General features: G+C 42.7%; 1 protein-coding gene across 4 annotated transcripts in view; it reads left to right on the forward strand.

Annotated features, from left to right (window-relative positions):
- The window catches only part of mtcl2 (microtubule crosslinking factor 2), a 67,968-nt gene that overhangs the window by 25,090 nt on the left and 23,114 nt on the right, over positions 1 to 19,764 (forward strand). For 3 of the 4 annotated variants that reach the window (XM_072656539.1, XM_072656538.1, XM_072656537.1), the window contains exons 4-6: positions 14,810 to 14,872; positions 15,798 to 17,102; positions 19,043 to 19,174. In XM_072656539.1, coding sequence (XP_072512640.1) covers positions 14,810 to 14,872; positions 15,798 to 17,102; positions 19,043 to 19,174 — 1,500 coding nt within the window. The remainder of the gene's footprint in view (positions 1 to 14,809; positions 14,873 to 15,797; positions 17,103 to 19,042; positions 19,175 to 19,764) is intronic. The other variant, XM_072656540.1, reaches the window with a different exon arrangement.

Raw genomic sequence — 19,764 nt, forward strand, 5'->3', positions numbered from 1 at the left:
TTTTAAATAAAATGTATGATTAACTTCTAAGTCTATATATGGAGTCAAAAAGGGCTTCTTTTGCATTTTATTTTTGGCCTCTCTATACAGCTATTTAGCCTACAGGAGTTTAGCCCTGCCTACTCAGGCTTTAATTATAAAGAGTGTTTCAGCCAAAACTAAAGGCTTTTTGGACGAAGCCCAATACAGGCACAGAAAGAACAGAGATCATTTGCATATGTAAGTCTTAAAGGCACCACAAGAAAAAACACCTGTTTAATTCTAAGGAACATAGAGAGGTAAATTGAGTACAGCTTCTAAATGATAAATGTCCTCATAAGGCCCCAGCAAATGAATTGATTGAAATGAAACACCTTGTTAAAGTAGCTTTTCCACTTGTACTAACGGTGAGTCAGAGAACTATATGTCTCCAGCTAACCCACCATTTACAGTCATTCCAGTCATCCTGCCCTTCATGGGGCTTAAAGCTGGCAGGACACTGATGTGTTCATTAATAGATAAAAGGGATTGATTAACAAGCCATTAAAATGCCAGCAGCCCCTGTGAATCGAATGAAACCACTGTTGGTCTGACGTAAACAGAGTTTTGCACATATCCCTGGCGTTTAAACCTACAGCACTGACAAATACCACTGACAATGTCCTAATCAAAATGTCCACATCTGGACAAACCGGTGGATAGATAGTGCTTTAATAGTGGTGCAAAAGTGGTGTTTGTAATGGCTAATGGACAGCGTATTGTAGGGCAAACAGAGAAGGAACAGCTAGGTTCCATATGGTAGTTGTAATAAACTCATGGAGGCACCTTGCACCTTACACGTATTTTAAGTGTATTCCAATGTAACAAGTGAGCCCACAATGAGGGCAGACCTCTAAAAATAGTGCTTTGACTTTACTTTAGAATGGAGTGCAAAAAAGAAATGCAGATTCTACCATATTATCTTGTGGCTAGTTCAGTATTATAGGATTATTCCTTCAGATAGACTGAAAATCTGTGCTGTGTCTTAATAGCTGGATTTCCATTTTTAGCTTTACAGCCTAGCTTATGCTCCATTGCTAACCGCAAGAAACATTTGCTATTATGAATCAAAGCCCACCCCATTCCCTAAAATATATGCTATAGCTAAAAGCGGATTCTGACATAGCTAAGGCAGAAGAATACTCTATGTATGGTCACGTGGAACATTAAGGTTAACACCGACAGAGTTCTGACTGAGACTAGACGGACATTAGTGTTAGACAGTGAGGCTGTGTCCTAAACAACACACATTGGTACTTTACATACTACACCACTGAAAGCACGTCTAATGGTGGTGTGGCAGTATGCAGTTTGCTACGCGGCCAGAGGCTAATTGTGCTTATCGTTTCAAAGTGCTTTCTGAACACTTGAAACATTAGAAACAGGGTTCTGAGGCAAGAAGGCTCCCCATCATGTCTGAATGCAGTGAGCTGCCTATTTTGGCGTTTTGTTGCTTTCGTGATTCGGTTGCAGAGACCTTCATCAATTACACTACCATATAAAACACTGACTTTGTGAAACAGTGTGGACATCAAGTCAGCTACCTCCAATTTCTGTGAAAGTCAAACGTTATCTAGTTTGCTGCCAAAATGTGGTGTCATGTTCTCTCAAATCAAAAGTTACAATCCCAACGCCATACATGGGTTCATTTTTGGCTGGGGCGAACCTGGGCCCAGCTGGTTCTTATGCCAATAGCTAACAGTAACAGCAGCCACCTTGAAGCCCTTCAAGAAAGTTTCGTTAAATGGTTAATAGTAATACAGTTTTAGGTAATTAATTGAAAACACTGAAAAAAAGTCCACAAACCCTTGAAGAACCCATTGTTTAAGGGTGTACCCAGACAAATATTGTGATTTTGTTAGGCTGCTTTTTATTTTTTGTCCTGTCTGCAGAATCTGGGATGGCTTGAACTCTTATCATGTATGGCACCCTCTCTATCTCTGTGTGCGATGTGCTGATGGTAAGTGAGGTTTCTGCCTCAGTGCTCTGCACTCGCTTGGTGATTGAGTGGAGTTAGCAAAGGCCTGCCACACACACTCATGCACACACACTCCCCCCACATGATGGAGGATTGCTATAGAAACATAGAATAAATACACTCCCATCTCCTCAGATATGATAGGGGCACTGCAGCGTACATAACCGGCCCTTCTCATCTCTCTGTCTCTCTCTCATTCTCTCTCGTGCCTCCCAGGATCTGAGAGCCTCTCTTGGCTCTTTCAGCTGCCTAAAAGAAAAGAAAATTGGATTATACGTGCGTATATCTGATTTACCAAGCCAAATACCTTTTAGATGGGTGCTTGTTTTGCCTTTTAATCCAGACAGACTGCGTTTTTGCATCGTATTATCTTTTGTGAGGTATTTGGGTTCGCATTGAGGAATTTGACCTAGTTCCATTCTCACAGCTCATTCTTTTCTACTGCACCTCCTCCAGACCTGTCCAGTTCCCACCTCCAGCTCTCTCTGAATCCCACTGTTATTGTTATTAATATGAATGAGTGGCTGAGGAGAGGCATGAGAGGAATTCAAGCTTCAGAGCTTGCAGCCCGACACCTTAATAAGCCTCAAGTGCTGGCCGTCGTCACAAGAGGCGCATGGCTTCCCTGATTGAATTTCCCTGAAAAGGGGAGGAGAAAGACACAAAGACTGCTTTCTTGAGCAGCAGGGAGCTTCACTGCCTTTAGATTCTCTCCTACATGCTCCCTTTCTGTCTGACTACTCCTGCTCACAGTCGTATGGGCTATAAAGCCTTGGCTGATGCCTGTGTCATGGACAGGAGTACACAACATAAGTAGGCCAAGCGTGAGCGGATGAGAGGGGGGCTTCCTTAAAAGAGATCAGAAGAAGCTTCCTAAGAAGAAAACTGGGGCGGAGGGTTCTCCACTGATTGTGAAATTGAGATGTGACAAATCTTGGCTGTGTTTAAAATAAAAATATGACAAAATGGGTCAAATATGGGTAGCTAGGATATTATGAGCCCTAGTTAAAATATGTTTACTTAACCTTATGTAGCATATTTAGCAGTCTGACATGCCACTGGCCAAGTAAGAAAGCTGAGAAGACCCACAATTCCTATTAATAATGGTGAATCCCCAGTTTCCATGGATAGGATGCGTTATGAAGAAGGAGAGACTTCTGAGGTTCATAGAGGTTACACAAGCTAACTGAGGGTGAGGTATATTGTTAAGAATTTGGATCCTGGGTGTACAATTGTGTCAGTATCTATATATGAAAGAAAATTTTAAGGGACTTTAAGGCACTCTATGACTGATCACTTTTAGGAGTGCGCTTAATGTAGCACACTTTAAGTTTAGGGATGGAAGCGGCCCTGCAGGATAGAGGCTTATATGGAACGGATTAGTGTAGTGTAGGTTGGGGAAAGTTCCTGGTTCTAACTATAGTAATTACTTTTGTTGGCAGAAAAATAACTATTACTAAAGCAGACAGATGGTTCTGAGCACATTATCTTAGTTTTAGGCCTCACAGCACACAGGTCTGATCTTGCCAAAGAGTTTTACAAAGCCCTAGACGCATCTGTTGCGACACATCCATCCTTCTGTAGCCACTACTGCTATTGATTGGCTCTTGATTGGTGAGGTTAATGAGGAACAGGCTGCTGGTATTAGATTGGATTGGCCCACACCTGTGAGCTATTAGCACGTCGGTGCGGCAAGTGTCCCAGATGCCTGGATACGTTCATTTTTCCTTTTTGCCCAGTTTCTCTCTTGCTGTGTTCGAAATGATTCAGCAATCAATCTTGCACTCATTGGAAAATCAGAGGCACCACACAGAGCCCTATAATAGGGAACAAAATTTGTGTTATGGATATCCTGCATTACCTAGTCCAGGGGTCGTTCTTGTTTTTCACATAATAATTCTGGGTGGGCTTTGTGACCACTGCGACACTGACCAGGTATGTTAGTATGTCTTGTGGGGGTCTCCAGGATGCAGTTAGTAGTACCTGCCAAAAGTGGCCATGGGCACCCCAAACTCATTGACGCATGTGGAGAGTGAAGACTAGCTGGTCTGGTCACAGCTATTTTTGTCATGATCTATACAATATTAGGCAGATGGTTTTAATGTTATGGCTGATGGATGTTTATTGTAATTGTGGATATGATTGTATATCTATTCTATAGAATTACTCACTATACCAGTGACAAGACATTCAGATACAGCTTCTTTCTCCCACTTCGTACAAAGACGATCCCAATCAAAGGTTAGCCTCAATCAATTCGTAATCCCTGATGCTGTCAGAGAGCTGTGATTGGAGGATTATGGTGAAAAGGATGCGCCGTGTCAGCTTTGCTAGGTGAATACCATCGTTGTAATGAACGTTTCATCCTGCCACACGAATGTCAGTCCTTGACATTTACACAGATGATGCGCTGACAGCACATTGACTGTGTACTTAGCTGCATCAGCTGGGCAGATGAAAGCAGGAGGTGTCCTCAGATGTGTTACTGTTAAACTTGCAACCACTGGCCATGTACCACCGACGCACGCAAATTAACCCTTATTACAAGCCCTTTGTGCTGGGTTATAATGTGCAGCCAGACAGAAAGCAGCACCTTTCATAGACCACATCTTTATTCATTACACATGTGTGGGAGATGAGGTGTAGCAAAAGGAAGCTAAGCGATGGAGAGAGGGCATGAGGGGAATAAAGGCCTGCAAAACCACCCACCCACTAGTCTCACTTCGACCTTTAGTCGACCTCTGTCTGTTCTTCCCGGGAGGGTTACTGGTGGAGGTTGATTGAATGGTGTAAATGCCAGAGGCTTAAGCTACACCTCATGGCTCTATTGCATTTTAAAGAAACACTCGAGCGTTTCTCAGCCTAATGTCTATGTGCAGCATTTGTAGCGTGTACATAGAGAAGAAGAGACCACTACACATGTATAATAGAAACTAATGAGAAGGTGCATCAGCTTGAGCACTCAGTATTAAATCATATTTCAATACAGCAACAGTAAAGAATGGCTGAAAATGTCCCCTTTATTAAAAATAGCCCTATATTTGTATTAATTTTCTGATGTCTACATAGAAGGTATGTGTATTTGGTTAGGGGAAAAATGCCCAGATGTGGTTTTACAGATCCATTACATTACAACCCCAGTCTCTAAAATGAAGCAGGTAATTTTACCATTTATGTTTTGCTCTTTAATAATTTACCGAGCTCTGGTAAATTAATTGGCTGATTTACAGTGAGGCACTGCAACACAAAAGCCACATAGCATAGTCATACTTTTGTTTGTTGCACTGTAACAAGAACAGTTTATGTCAGTTCATGTATTGTAATCATACCCAGGTTTAACCGGATAGTGTTGCTACCCTCTAGGCGTGATGTTCAGTTAGCTACTTAAAGAAATGGTTAAGCTGGTTGGCTATGAATAGCTTTTAGCCTTGCACGGATATCTGCTCACATTTCCAGCTTTTACTTTCTCTCACACTTCTAGGGACACTGGCACAGGAAAATCTGCAGTCACAAGATCAGGTTCGCTTAGCAAACTATTTTCTTTTAAGATAACAAGCAGAGATGTCTCTTTGGCAGTGATGTTCATGTTCGCCAGTGTTTTACTGGGCTTTAGTGACTTGTTTGTCAATGAATGATGAACACAACATTTAGTATGTAAAGAAAAACGATCACCATTACCATTGAAACCATGGTAGTATTTCTTGGAGTATTCTTTGTAATTTTTCTTTCCATTTTAGCTGAGCCAGTTAACACACCCACTCACTAGACCCCCCCCCCCCAGACCCCAGATAACTAAATACTGTGGTAAAGTGCCAGTTGCACTGTAACCTTGCCCCCATTTTTGACTAGAGCAAGACCGCTGGTGTATGTACATCATGTGCCACCACCCTATTTTGTTTATGTGGGATTTGCATTTAAATGAGGAAACAATATATAACATATAGTTTATAACAGGATACATTACGATACACTCCCTACAAAGTACAGTAAAATTGCAGTCGGACATAGTAACAGACTGAATTCTATAACTGCTGCAGATAGAGACTGGGTTTATACAACACCTGAGTATTCCTTTAATCTGGACTCCTACCTCTCGTGTCTGACTCGTGCACAAAGCAGGATTTCTTTGTATCTCTCTAATTGCTCTTCGGTCTCTACGCTTTATCCGAGTCCTCACCTGCTCTGTCGTGTGTACACCTCACATGCACTTCAGTGCTCGCCTCTTGAGGCCTACAGGGACTAAGCTGCAATTAGAAAAGCTTTTCACAGATTTAATTAACGGTGAGGTCCAGTAACCTTGTGAAAGAGCGGTCACATTTGCAAGTGGACACAAGCACGTGACATTGTTGACAGGATGAATGGCAAGGGCTGTGTTGTGTAGTGTTGTAGTGTATGTGTGTGTGTGTGTTTATGTGTGTGTACACGCATATATTGGCATAATGTCTGCTACACAGTGTTTTGCAGATGGTTTGAGCAGAGTATGGAAATCAATGCCAGGGACCGGGAGTGCAGAAGTCTGTGTGTGTATGTGTAAGTGTGTGTAAGTGTGTGTGTGTGTGTGTTGTCAGCATATGGGCCCTCCCTAGGGCTCCATCTCAGGTGTCATTGTATGGCTTATGAAGAAAGGGGGAGGGGAGGGATAAAGGACCAGATCTGGCCAATAGGCTGTTTGCAAATCCAGACAAACAGAGAACCAGGACAGTAAGCATCTTGAACATCTCGGACAATGGGAATGTTAGCTGCAGACCACAAAGTATGAATACAGAGTCTCTGTTTATCTCTGTCCGCTTCTGCAGTTCCCTATTTCAACTGCCGTCACTGGTAAAAAGGCCACTCCTGCCAAACACCAGTTCAGCTGGCTTTAAAGTGCAGCACTTGCAACTTCCTCTCAGTTAATATTCAAATAGGTTCGGAAAAAGGTATGCAAATGATCTAAAGCCGTTTTAGTCACAGAGCTGTGTGTTCAGTGTGTGTGTGTATAAGACAGAGAGATCATTTTTAATAGCAGTTATGGCTGGTTTGTATGGTGCTAGAAGAACTGCCTCATGTCAGGAGGATTTCAAGGGTTGCCGTTTCCTGTTTTTTCCCCCCTCAGCCCACCCCCGTTATTCATCAATTTGTTCCGTCTGCCTCTACTGGATAGCCGGGTGCTTGAGCCGTCGCCATGGGAACCTATTATGGTCTGTCGTGCCCGCTCATGTCCGTGTTGAGTGTGTGAAATCAAAAATGTGCATGGCTTCAAAAAAATGCTTCCTTGCCAGCAGTCTGTCTGCTGAGCTTTGTTCGACCTGCCATTGTGTGGAAATCACTTTCCTACTGGTTCTTCTCCCCGGCTGCGGAGCGTGTTCTCACTAAAGCCGGTAGATTGGCCCCTAACTGTCAGGGCAGCCTCAGGTCTTTCTCGGACTATGACTGTGTGAAAGGAGGCTGGATGCTCTCTTTTCACTCACTGAGTGGGTGAGATTACAGTGGCACTGCTAACAGGGAGAGAGAGAGAGAGAGAGAGAGAGAGAGAGAGAAGAGGGCTTCTTAAGCATATCACATACTGATCTGGCATGGGCATCTAAATAACTTCACACAAATCCACTTAAATCCTAGTAATGGCACGAACATACACACACATAAACAAGTTATGATGTCAAGATGTGGGTGAAATGTCCCATATGACTCATATCTTTACTGCCTTATTATATGCCATGTAGCCATGTAATGCCATGTAGCCATTTAACGATGGCTTTCTCTGTTAAGCCAAGTTTAGATACTTAAGCTTGAATAAAGTCCATGTGTACAAATGACATTCGTGATGAATCGCTGGTCATGAAACATGGAGGAAGCCCGTGCCAGCCAGCATCACAATAGTGATGAGGTAAGAGAGCACCATTTACCCACTCAGAGAGAAAATGGCCAATTGTGATCTCTCAGGCTCCGGCTGCTGATGGTGAAGCAGCATGACCCGGGATTTAAACTTGTGATCCTCAGGTCTTAGAGCCTGCTAAGCCACTCGGAGACCTGACTGTATATTCTTTATCTATATTATGATTTGTTTCCTTGCATTAAAAGAGATTATTCATCACATGATAGATGTCACTGACATAGCTAAGAAAAAGAAAATGATGCAAATATGACTGGAAAAGTCCAGCTTCACCAGAGGGCTGTCCCTGATTAATCCAAGAGTAGCTTATGATCCTAAATCCCAAACCTAACCTGGAGCAGTTGCGCATAAGTTGCATAAGTTTGCCCTGGTGATTTATCCTGGAAAAAATGTAATGAGAGAGGAGAAATCAGCCGTAATAATATTCCTATATAATAATATCACCTTCCTAATATTGTGTTCATCCCCCTCATACTGCCAAAACAGCTCTGACCAGTTGAGGCATGGCCTCCACAAGACCTCTTACGGTGTCCTGTGGTGTATGGCACTTAGATGTTAGCAGCAGATCCTTTAAGTCCTGTACGTTACGAGGTGGGATCTCTATAAATCACATCAATGAGCCTTAGGTGCACGTGATCCTGTCGTCAGGTGACCAGTAGTCCTTCCTTGGAGGACTTTTGCTAAGTACTGACCACTGCATAAAGGGAAAAGCCCGACAAGACTCATCTGATGTTTTGGAGATGCTCAGAGCTGGTCGTCTAGCCATCACGAATTGGCCCGTTCCAAAGTGTCTCAGATTTATATGCTTGCCGATTTGTCCTGCTTCTAAGACATCAACTTTAAGACCGGACTGTTCACTTGATGCGTAATATATCCCACCCCTTAACAGGCACCAGTGTGAGGAGACAATCAATGTTATGTACTATACCTGACAGTGGGTTTAATGTTATGGCTGATGGTTGACTGTACATGTATTGAACCAGAAAGGTCGTTTGTCTTTTTTTTCTGGTAGCTTATAGCTCCTGACATCTCTGTTTTTTTGTACAGGATATTTTTGCTATATTTTTGAAAATGTACAAAAGCACGCACACATACACCCATATACACACACAAGCGGTTTTCACACTCTACTGCCTCCCTCTAATAATGTCCTATTAATTAATTAATGCAAACAGAATAAATGTTGTTTATTTTGACTCGTCTCCCTCCCTCTTCCCGCTGTCTCTTTTCCTACATAACCCACACATACACACACACATAAACAGACAGGCTAGTCTAATAAGCATGCTAGTCCTCCTCTACCTCTCCCCACTGCTGTCAGCCAGAAGAGAAGCAGCAGCATGTGAGATGAACACACTGTATCGGCGAAAACAGGAGCCATTGTTCCACGCTGTAAACAAACCAGACAAAGAGACAGATCGTACTGTTTTTGTGTAGAGTGATCGAAATATCAATAGTAGTTCCCATGGTTAGGTTTGAGTTCTGGATTTACTAGCTTAATCCGATTGTGCACACAATTACATAATACATAACACACCAGATAAACCTGGATTCTTGTCCAGAACATTACCAAAATGACAAAATGCTCAAGATAATAATAATCCTGTGACACACTGCATCCTTCAATACTGAGCGTGCATATGCACAAGTATGGGCAATTGATCCAATGGGTCAAAAATCCAATTAAACATAAAGAGAAATTGTTGCAGTCTTTGTTTCTTTAGAGTTTCCAGTTTAAAATGCTGCAGATCTGGGCTGTGTTGTTGTTGTAGCTAATCAAAAGAAGGCAAGTTGAAAACTGCTAATTTACCATCATGCTAATGTTAGCTCTTTGTAGGCTAACTGTGGTTAATTATTCAGGGATATCCTTTCATGTTTAATCCTAATGCAGAAAGGCTTATTATACACTAAGGCTTATTAAACGGAAAATACAGGGACTTCTGTACAAACTGCTGGGGCTATTTTTCGGTAATCGATGTTTGTAATAACACTTTAGGTCCGCTGCTGGACCACAGGATTTTTAAGGGGTTGAAAGGAACATATTCAGAAAAACTCTCTTTTTCAGTGCTTAAACCAATAAACTGTGATATAAGACAGTCCTGTAAGGTTTTCGCAGTGTTGCGTAGGAAAGAAAGCAGAGTTTTAAACATGCTGCTTAGATTTAGCTCCTTTTACATCACCTGGGACACATTGCAATAATGAGTATCTTCACTCAGAGCTTGAGAAGTACCTACAGAAGTACCTAGAGAAGTACTTGGCGCACCCTTTTTTCACCCACAAGCATCGGATTTGCAAGCCTTTTGTCGAAGCCCAAACCAGCACAAATTGCTACACCACCCTACTGCATCAAAGGGCAGAAAGGCTGAGGGGATACAGTATATTATCCCATCGACAGTGAGCAAAAACCTTTGTGCTAACTGGTTCACCAACAAAACCAGCTGTGGCTGGCGTATTGCCCTGATTGGTGCTCGTTCTGCGGGTCTTTTTTAACATTAGCATTAGCTTTTCATGGTAATGGTGTGGAAGGCGCCAACACAGCAGTGTTTAGGGACGTTTAGACAAGTTGAAAAGCGTGCTGTGGAGCTTGAGCCTTGTGGTATTTCGATCAAAGCACTGACATTAAGTTAGGACCCCCAGAGAACTGTGTTAACTTGTGGAAATATAAAATGTCATTGTTAACATATTGTTTTACATTCAAATCTGATTCGATATGATTGCATACATACGTGCGGCCCATTCGCTCTTTCTTGTGTCTTATATAGCCAAACGCTATAGGCAACGTTTGGCTATACTAAACCCAGAGTTTAGTAAATATTATAAGTCATTCACACTGTCAGTACAAGCTGATACTCAGCTTTCCTGTTTTGTGATGTAGCAGGACCAGGGAGGCAGCAAGTAGTGTGAGAGGGAGACTACCTCTACTGCTGCTACTGATTACAGAGTAGGAGAGATGGCTACAGGAGGGATGTGAATGAAACTCCCAGAAGTCCAGTCTGAAGAGCTTTCTGACACAGTTAGCCCTGCGCAATCAAGCTTACTCATTCTTTGCACTGGGTTTGCATGCGCTTTCTGATAACACGGCCTGTCAGTGCAACTGTGCTGTTCCAAAGAACCAGAATGGACATGCGGTGCCCATTGTGCAGGCCAAGCCCTGCTTATGCAACAGCCGTGGATCATTACTGCACTCATGCCTTTTGTTCTTTGTGGCTGAGCGTGTTCATTGGAGCATGAGGCAAGAACGCTGCCTCTCATGTTCACTCTCTCTCTCTCTCACACACACACACACACACACACACACACACACACACACTGTCAACTTGGTTATTTCATAATTCATTCAAATGATCAGGTAACAGAGTGACTAGAGTGAGGAGGCTCAGACTGAATGAAAGGCAGCTTAATACATCCTGATTTTCATGACGGATGGTAGAGCTGCCTATACTGCTTTAGTGTGGCTTCTAAGAGCAGAATGGGATTTGTTTTATATAAAGGCCTTTTCAGATTATTCATAACACCTCTTTCCAGTGTAGACAGACTTATTTCATCAGCCCAGTCAAGCAAGCGCAAGCACAGTGGTAGAGCCAAACAAATAGGTGCCTGTGTGCGCCCGCTCATGTTCCTCGCAGTGTGTGCCGATTCGTCTCAAGTTTCGGCACGTTCATTAAATTTCATGGTGATGAAACCCCGGATAGAGGATGAGCAGCAGTGTGGGAGTCGGATGACAAAGCAATATGCAGGGGTTGCGACCAGCATAGGTGTAAGAGAACGAAGCAAGGTCAAGCTTGATTTACGTGTAGCAGCATAGACTGTGTGTGTGGTAACATTAGTGAATTCAGACTAGCTGAGGTTCTTGGGTAAATAGCAAAGCACTGTTGTAAATCACTCTGGATAAGAGCATCTGCTAAATGGCTTAAATGTAAATGTAAATGAATTAGTAAAACATTAATGAATTCTGTAAAGCAGTGTTCAGCAGTCAATGTCCTATACATTGTATGTGTATATAGAGGTCAGTTGTGCGCATCACAGAAATAGGAAACCCACACCAGCAGGTATATAGCAAATATACTGTATGTCTGTTTGTAGTTACAAACTGAGTGTAAAAAAAGTTATCTCATGATTATTGGGTTAAATTAAATTTACTGAATCTTGTAGATGGCTTTATAGTTTATTCTAAATATAATAAACCAAGCTTAATGGACACACATGTTAAAGTATATATGTTTTTTTTCAATTACTTTTTATCTTTATTGTCAGGGCCCAATTCCCAAACATACAAACTCAGAGTTATGATCATCTTTACTAGTACAGAGAAAATCATATATAAGCATAATATCCTTTTATGAAGATTGTATTAGCTTATTTTAATTATTTGGCCTCAAAAACAAAAAAGATTACTAACTAAAGATTAGTAGATTTACCCAGCCAACATGTTCATGTGGGTCTCACATGGGTGGACTAGGCGGGTTCCAGGTGGGCATGGGTTTGGAAATGTTTTCCTAACTGAGCCTCATTGTTACACGCCACCTTAATCTCATCCAGGCCCATGTTTTACCCATCACTGACCCTGGTGGTCATCCGTATGTAGCACCAACATAAAACCTGTGGACAAAACTTTCTGGTTCCCAGTTGGCCTACCCATACAGACTCAGACAGGCATGTTATCTGGGAATTAATAGTTTGCGTACTTATTAATGTACTTGATAGTAACAGCCCCAGTGGTGTGATTATTAGCAGGTAGTTTGCATGATGCTAGCAATAAGCTTCTGTTACTTAATTGGCCTAAGTTTCAGTGCAAAACAAAACAAACACCATTCTGACATCAAACATCTCTTATCTGACTGACTACATTTAATATAAGGGGAAAACCGCATAAATTTATGTTTTGGCTGAACAACTGCTTTATGTAACGTAGCTAATGGGGCTTCCCGTTCAGCAGAGGCCCAGTGCGCTGGTCGATGCTGTCATTAGTACATATTGTTTGTAATGGACAAGTAACTTCCAATTACTGTGTGTGCTAACACATTTTTACAGTTATTACAGTGTGAATACTCTCGTGCGTGTGTGTACGTGACCTTGTGCTGGGAGGACACATCGCTGGCGCAGTGGGAGGACTAGCCAGTTGCGTGAACTTGGCAAAAGGGATGGAATTTTTGTGAGAGCTGTGAATCTCCAGACTAATAGAGCGGGGGAACACCAGAGAGGCAGAGATAGAGGGAGAGAGTGGAAGGGAAAAGGTGGATGAGCACAGCATTTGCAAGCTCTTTTCCTCATGCAACATGTGCATGTAAGAGGCCTATGGGAGTTTAGCAGTGTGACTAATGGCGTTAGCCGTCTGTAATCTCATTAGCCCCAAACCTCTTTACCATAGATACTATGCAGACGCTACACACCCACGACACCCAAGGCACTGCCAGGTCGATACTGCTGTTGCCGTCATGTGCAGCCCTATTGATTTTAATGGAGAGGTTTAGGGCTATTCACACTTGCTTTGCTAGCAGCTAAACTGTACTCATATTGTCAGCAAACAGAAACTGGGGGTGGGAATTGGATTTGATGCTTCAGTTAAGCCTCTGAGCCCACTGCTTTAAACCCACCCAGCTACTTTCCCCTGTTTGTCCTTTATCATGAAAAAAATGTGTACCGTAGCTGAAGTCCAGACTGTTAGCAATACTACAGTAAATGTGGCCAGACAATAGTATTTGTTTTCGTCTGCACTGAGTTGTAATACGACGGGCGTGCATTCCCTTCTCTCTCTCTCTCTCTCTCTCTCTCTCATGCTCTCTCTCTCTCTCTCTCTCTCTCTCTCTCTCTCTCATGCTCTCTCTCTCTCTCTCTCTGCAGCGTGGCAGGGTTAGTTTCTATGGAAACAGTGGACCTAGCTTTTACACTGCAGCAAGCTCAAGTGTATTTTATTTCTGTGCAGATCCTCAGCCCAGTAATGATTTATAATGAGTCTAACATCACAAAACGCCCAATGAGGGACAGCAAGAGCAGTGTAAAATTATTCATACCTCCTCATCTGTCTTTTTGTTGCCATTTCTTAACCATTTAATGGACACTCAAATAGTGAAATGCAGGTTTGGAAATATGGTGGTTCATATCAACATTTTGATATTTAGTTTTTCAAAATAGTGTTTTAGATCTCTACTCACAGCACATCAGCAGTTCACATCATTTTTTTATTTGCCCAATTATTATATGGGTCAATCATAACTAAGATATACGTTTGGTGAGCATTGAAGTTGGCCTTAGTTTCCCATACTAGAATTTTATTTCTTTAATAGCTTTCTAACCGTGGCAGTGAAATGACTCACCATTTGTGTTGGACACAGATGGTATTTGGGGTATTGAGAGGGTTAAGGGCCTTGCCCAAGGGCCCAACAGTGGCAGCTTGCTGAGCCTGGGAATCAAACCCACTGCCCATTAAGTGGTTAATGTGTGGAAATAATCATTGTCAGCTAAACCAAGACCATCTGCAACCATATAGATTTATAAAAGAAAAAGAAATAAAAATCAAAACATTAATATGCAAAATTGAGTGCTTTTGAGTGTGCAGCTAATCCTAATAGGGCATGTTTGTTAATATGTGCCTTTATGCCTAAATGTGTCTATAATAACGCTTGGAATGCATTAAAGTACGGTAATTTTGAAAGCCTTCAAGAGAAATAAAAGGCTGTGTGGTGCCTGATCTTGCTTACAACATTTTTGGCTAACCGATTTTCCTTTACCCATAACTCACACCACTACCCCTCTTTCTGCCTTTGTTTACATTTCTTAAGCTCGGCCAACTGTACACCTGCTCTCCTACCCCGTCACTGGTCGTGGTGATAAGTGCTCGGGGTGGTGTGGGCGGGGAGGGGAAGGAGGGCTTTTTGCAGTTATTACATTGCAGTTTTACCAGCTTTTAATTAATTGTCCCTTCCTTTGTGTGTCCTCTCCAGAATTCTCTAAAGAAGCGAGGAGCACGGCCAAACAACAAACCCGACAAGAAGGCGTCCCCTCAGGTAGAGTACACAGAAGTAATCATTTCTGCATTTGCATAATGTAATTATCATAGCATATTCTTGACGATCACTGAAGTGAGTTGTAGCTCTTGTACATAGTAACGGATATAGCCTGTAAAAAAGTAAGAAACATGTAAAAAAACAGACTCCTTTACATCCTCATGTTTCTGGATATTTAACTGTGAGATGATATTTCAGTGGTTTATTCATTTTGATTGCGTAGTTTAATCACTGTAGATGTTACAGTTAAGCTTTGATCCTCAAATGATCCTCATTCTTTGATAGCTGCTCCAGTGTAAGGGTGCCAAAACCCAGCACGATTTGGTGATTGGCCTATGCAAAGACACTTGAGGCAACTCAGAACTCAGTTTAAACAGGAAAATCCCCAAACTGTACTGGACTCCAGCCCTCCAGGGCCAGAAGTGGACACTGCTGTACCATGCAATACCAGGCAATCTAGGCCAGTGTTTCCCAGCCCTTCCAACCGGGAGCCCCATAAGGTCCAATCAAGAACTGGGCATCTGGTGCAGAAGGGCTGGAATGCATAATGTGGACAGTCTTCAGGTTCCCTGATGATTGGATTTCGAACATAATTTAGGATATGCAACACTTATTCTTATGGGATGCATGAGTTTCTGCAGATATACAAAGTGGTAATAGCATAGTAATAGTCACCTTGTAGTTTGTTTAGCCAAACACTAAGAAGTTTGCCACTGCTCCAGGCTTTAACCTGTTAATCCAGCTTCTCATATCATTATTGCAATATCCAAAAACTTTGATATACAATAACTATAGTATCCAATAATACCAAACATCATATTTCATATTGTTATTATGTAGTCCTACTCCAAACATGCAATGCAACACCTCTGATATAGTATATGAGGACAAGTCTTTATAAAGTGTCTGTCTCTGTTACCATCAGCCTCCAGAGGACAGCTCAGACCTGAAGTGTCAGCTCCACTTTGCCAAGGAGGAATCAGCACTCATGTGCAAGAAGCTCACTAAGATGGTAAAGGACAACGAGACCATGAAGGAGGAGCTGGCCAAGTACCGTTCCCTCTATGGCGATGTGGATGCCTCGCTGACCGTGGAGGAGGTGGCCGACTCGCCTCACACTCGTGAGGCCGAAGTAAGGGTCCACTTGAAGCTGGTGGAGGAGGAAGCTAACCTGCTGAGCCGCCGGATTGTGGAACTGGAGGTGGAGAACCGTGGCCTCCGGGCCGAGATGGACGACATGAAGATCCAGGAGACGCCTGGAGGCATGGCAGTAACCGGCGGCCCTGGGCAGCTGCTGCTCTCAGCCTCGGCTGAGAACGTGATGGAGCTGCAACGGCACCTGCAGTTTGTGGAGGAAGAGGCGGATCTGCTGAGGCGGTCGCTGATCGAGATGGAGGAACAGAACAAGCTTCTGATGAATGAGCTTAATCGCTATAAGTCGGAATTTCCACCGGATGCTGAGATCGAGTCGTTGCCCTCCACCATCCTTCCTCCTGCCATCATTCCCGCAGCAATGACCTCTGAAGAAGTGGTCCTCAATGAGACGTCCCAGGAGGAGTTGCTGGCAGCCAGGCTGCAAATCGGAGAGCTTAGCGGCAAGGTAAAGAAGCTGCAGTACGAGAACCGTGTCTTGCTGTCCAACCTCCAGCGCTGCGATCTGGCCTCCACTCACGGAGGTGGCCGGCCAGCCATGGAAACAGACGCGGAGGCCGGCGATTCGGCTGAGTGCGTACCCAGCCCAGAACACCGTGAGGGTCCAGTGGGAGGAGAGGGAAGCCACCCTCTGGAGGAAAAAGGTGAGGAAAAAGTGGCAGGAAGCGGCCATGCCAACACCTCTCAGTGCCTCAGCATAAAGGACCTCCTGGCCATCCGTGACCAGGCCCAGCTTGTTACCTCAGCCATCCAGCTCCTCACGTCATCCGACACCAACTGCCTCCTGGCTGCCTCATCGGACTCTATCTACCGCAAAATAGCGGGGGGAGAACCTGCTGAAGAAGGGCTTCTAGAGAAAAAACAGGTGCAGGGCTCCAGTCTGCCACTGGTGGAGGCTCTTCAGACCAGGCTCCAGGCCCTGCAAACCCAGCTGCAGATGCTCAGTCAGAGGCTGGAGGCTTTAGAGGAATCCCCTGAAAAGGTGCACGTGGAGGAGGCTTCATCTCCTATGCCCTTGCTGGCTCAAACTACAGACACTGCAGATATTCAGGTCAACCAGATCGCAGCTCAGCTTAAGGTGAGAACTCATCTACTGCCTTGCAGGTTTCAGTCTCTCCTTTTATCTCTGTTTATCTCATTTGCATTATTTTGGCAGCAAGTTTGTTCCTTTTTTGCTTTGCTTTTTAAATCATTGCTAAGTTGTGTACTAACACTGCCACACTTTTGTTTAATAAGGCTTGCCAACGGGCCAACTAATTTGCATGCTCTTATTACATTTGAAGACCTTTTAGAGGATAGTACTTTGGCCTCTAATGGAGTAAGTTGTCATTAGTGTAACGCCACCAGTCCTGGGTCAAATGTTTGTTTGAAGTGTTTGAAGGGTTATCCTTGCTAATTACACATCAGTATACTTTTCATAATAAAAAGCTGAATAAATGGGCTGGTTAATTGTTTTAATAAATATTTCCATAATATTACTAAATTATGAATTAAACCAAATTAAACATGAAATACTATGACAAGATAACTAACTAAAGAAATTCCTCATACAGCTCTGTGCAAACGTTAAAGCTCACATGATTTTTTATAAAATGTCTAGTCAAAATGTACTTAATTTTGCATTTTTAGGAGGTGTATCTGAGAAGAAAAGATATGCATATAATATAACAGATACAAGAACCTATATAATGTGGACTATCCACATTTCTGCTCTGTCCTTTGGGGATTGAGAGTAGAAGTGCAATGGCCAATTCGACTTACTCATTTAATAGTTAACAAATAGGCAACTAGCTTTTGTCTTTAGAGAGAAGACTCAACACTTTGGGTCTGAACAGATGAGAAGCTGATCAAGAGGTTCTTACTGAGAAAAGGGTCAGATCTAACAACTAAGCAGCCAATGTCCTCAAAACAATCAAATGACCTCCCAGTCTAGACCTCAGTCCTCACTTTCTGACTTTTTAAAATTCCATTTCAATGAAAATGGAGTAAATAAAGGGTGGTCTCTGACTTTTGCACAGTATTGTTGGATGCACTGCACCAGTGCAACAGAAAAAAACGCTTGAACTGACACTCATGCATTTGTAATTTGACAAGTCATACCTGTTTACTAAAGTGGGCCTAAAGCTCGCCAGTGAGGATGACTGAACTGAGTGATTCTTGATTACTTCAAACACGTTTGACCCAATGTCCTCCCAATGTAATCACACTGTAAGTATAAGCCGATTGCTGACCATTGCATGTTAGCTTCCATTTCATTAGCTGTGTTGCCTGTGTAGAACAATAAAAAGCTAAAGGTATTTGAAAAAAAGACCTCCCTGGCACAATCTCCATGGTAAACAATGCATACCCAATGTCTTAACACGATATTCCTCTGTGAACTAAAACAGGTCAAAAGCTTTATTAGACTGTGCTGAAAGGAATGTGTTTAGAAATAGACTCCATTAGAGGTCCAAAACTTAAAATCCCAATCCAGACCACTCTCTCCTCCCTCCCTCTCTCCTCCATTTTTTTTTTTACCTCTCCCTGCATGGGCTCCATGACCTGTGGTCTCTGCACCCCATCTATCCCTCTTTTTCTGTTCTCTTCCTCTCTCTTTTTGATTGATTGGTTTCCCTCTCCCATGCTCCTTCCCACCACAGCCTGTGCTGGCTCTCCTCATGGCCGTTTTTGTTCTGTTCGCCACTCTGTCTTCCTCCACAGTGACCAAGCTGTTTTTCCTTTACATACTTTTCATCGTCTTATGAGTCTTTTTTTTTTTTTTCTTCGTCTCGGGTGTCAGGTGCATTTTTTTCTTTCTACGGTCTATATTTTGGTTTCGTCATGTTATTTTTGGTGATTTCTGCCCTTTTTCCTGTCTTCCTGTCCTGTGTTTGACCATTCACACTTCACTACCTGCCTTGTTCCTGTCCCTACGACCCTTTCATTCCCCAACTTTCCTGTATTCCATTACCTCGTTTATTGTTTGGTTTCGGTTGCTTTTGTTTCCCTCATTAACTTGCCCATGCATGCATGCAACAGCCCAACATTAGGGAGCAACTGGACGTCAAAAGTCACAAAGCATACCTGTGCAAAGCAGAGGAGGAGAGCAACAGCCATAAAGACAGCAACAAGGAGCAGGTGGCGGACTCGACGGAGGCCAGCCCTGCATTGGTGGGTGCTCAGATACACACCTGCACACAAACAGGCAAAACAAAAGTACCATGTAAGACACAAGGCAAAGCAATTGGAGTTGGCATAATCTGGCAGCTCCTAGATAATAATCATACAGTTGGCTCAGAAATATTGAGCCAAAGCGAGTATTTAAGGAGGTTTGTATGAAGGTTTTATTCATTTGAAGGGAGGCCTTTCAAAAGGTACTGCTAATTAACTACTTAAAAGTTATGTTTGGCATTAAACAGGTATTTCATTAGATTGACCAATATTTTGAAATCAATATTAGATGATGGGCCTCTGCACTAAAATGCCTGCAGTTTATTCGTTTTGTTTATTTTGCTGCATTTGTTACATAAGGATATTAGTCCATGTAGATACACCCAAGGCATCAGATACTGGCATCAGTCACCAGTCTACATTTTCCACAGCAATACATGTGGACTGAAAAGGGGAACCCATCCTTCTCTAGTTGACATCATATCATATCATAACAAATAACACCAAAAGCATTAAACGATAAACAACCATAAATAAATAAATAATATATTATCATTACATAACTTATTATATAAAATTATTACTATATA

Source organism: Salminus brasiliensis, chromosome 14, assembly GCF_030463535.1.
Source record: "Salminus brasiliensis chromosome 14, fSalBra1.hap2, whole genome shotgun sequence".
NCBI lineage: Eukaryota > Metazoa > Chordata > Actinopteri > Characiformes > Bryconidae > Salminus > Salminus brasiliensis.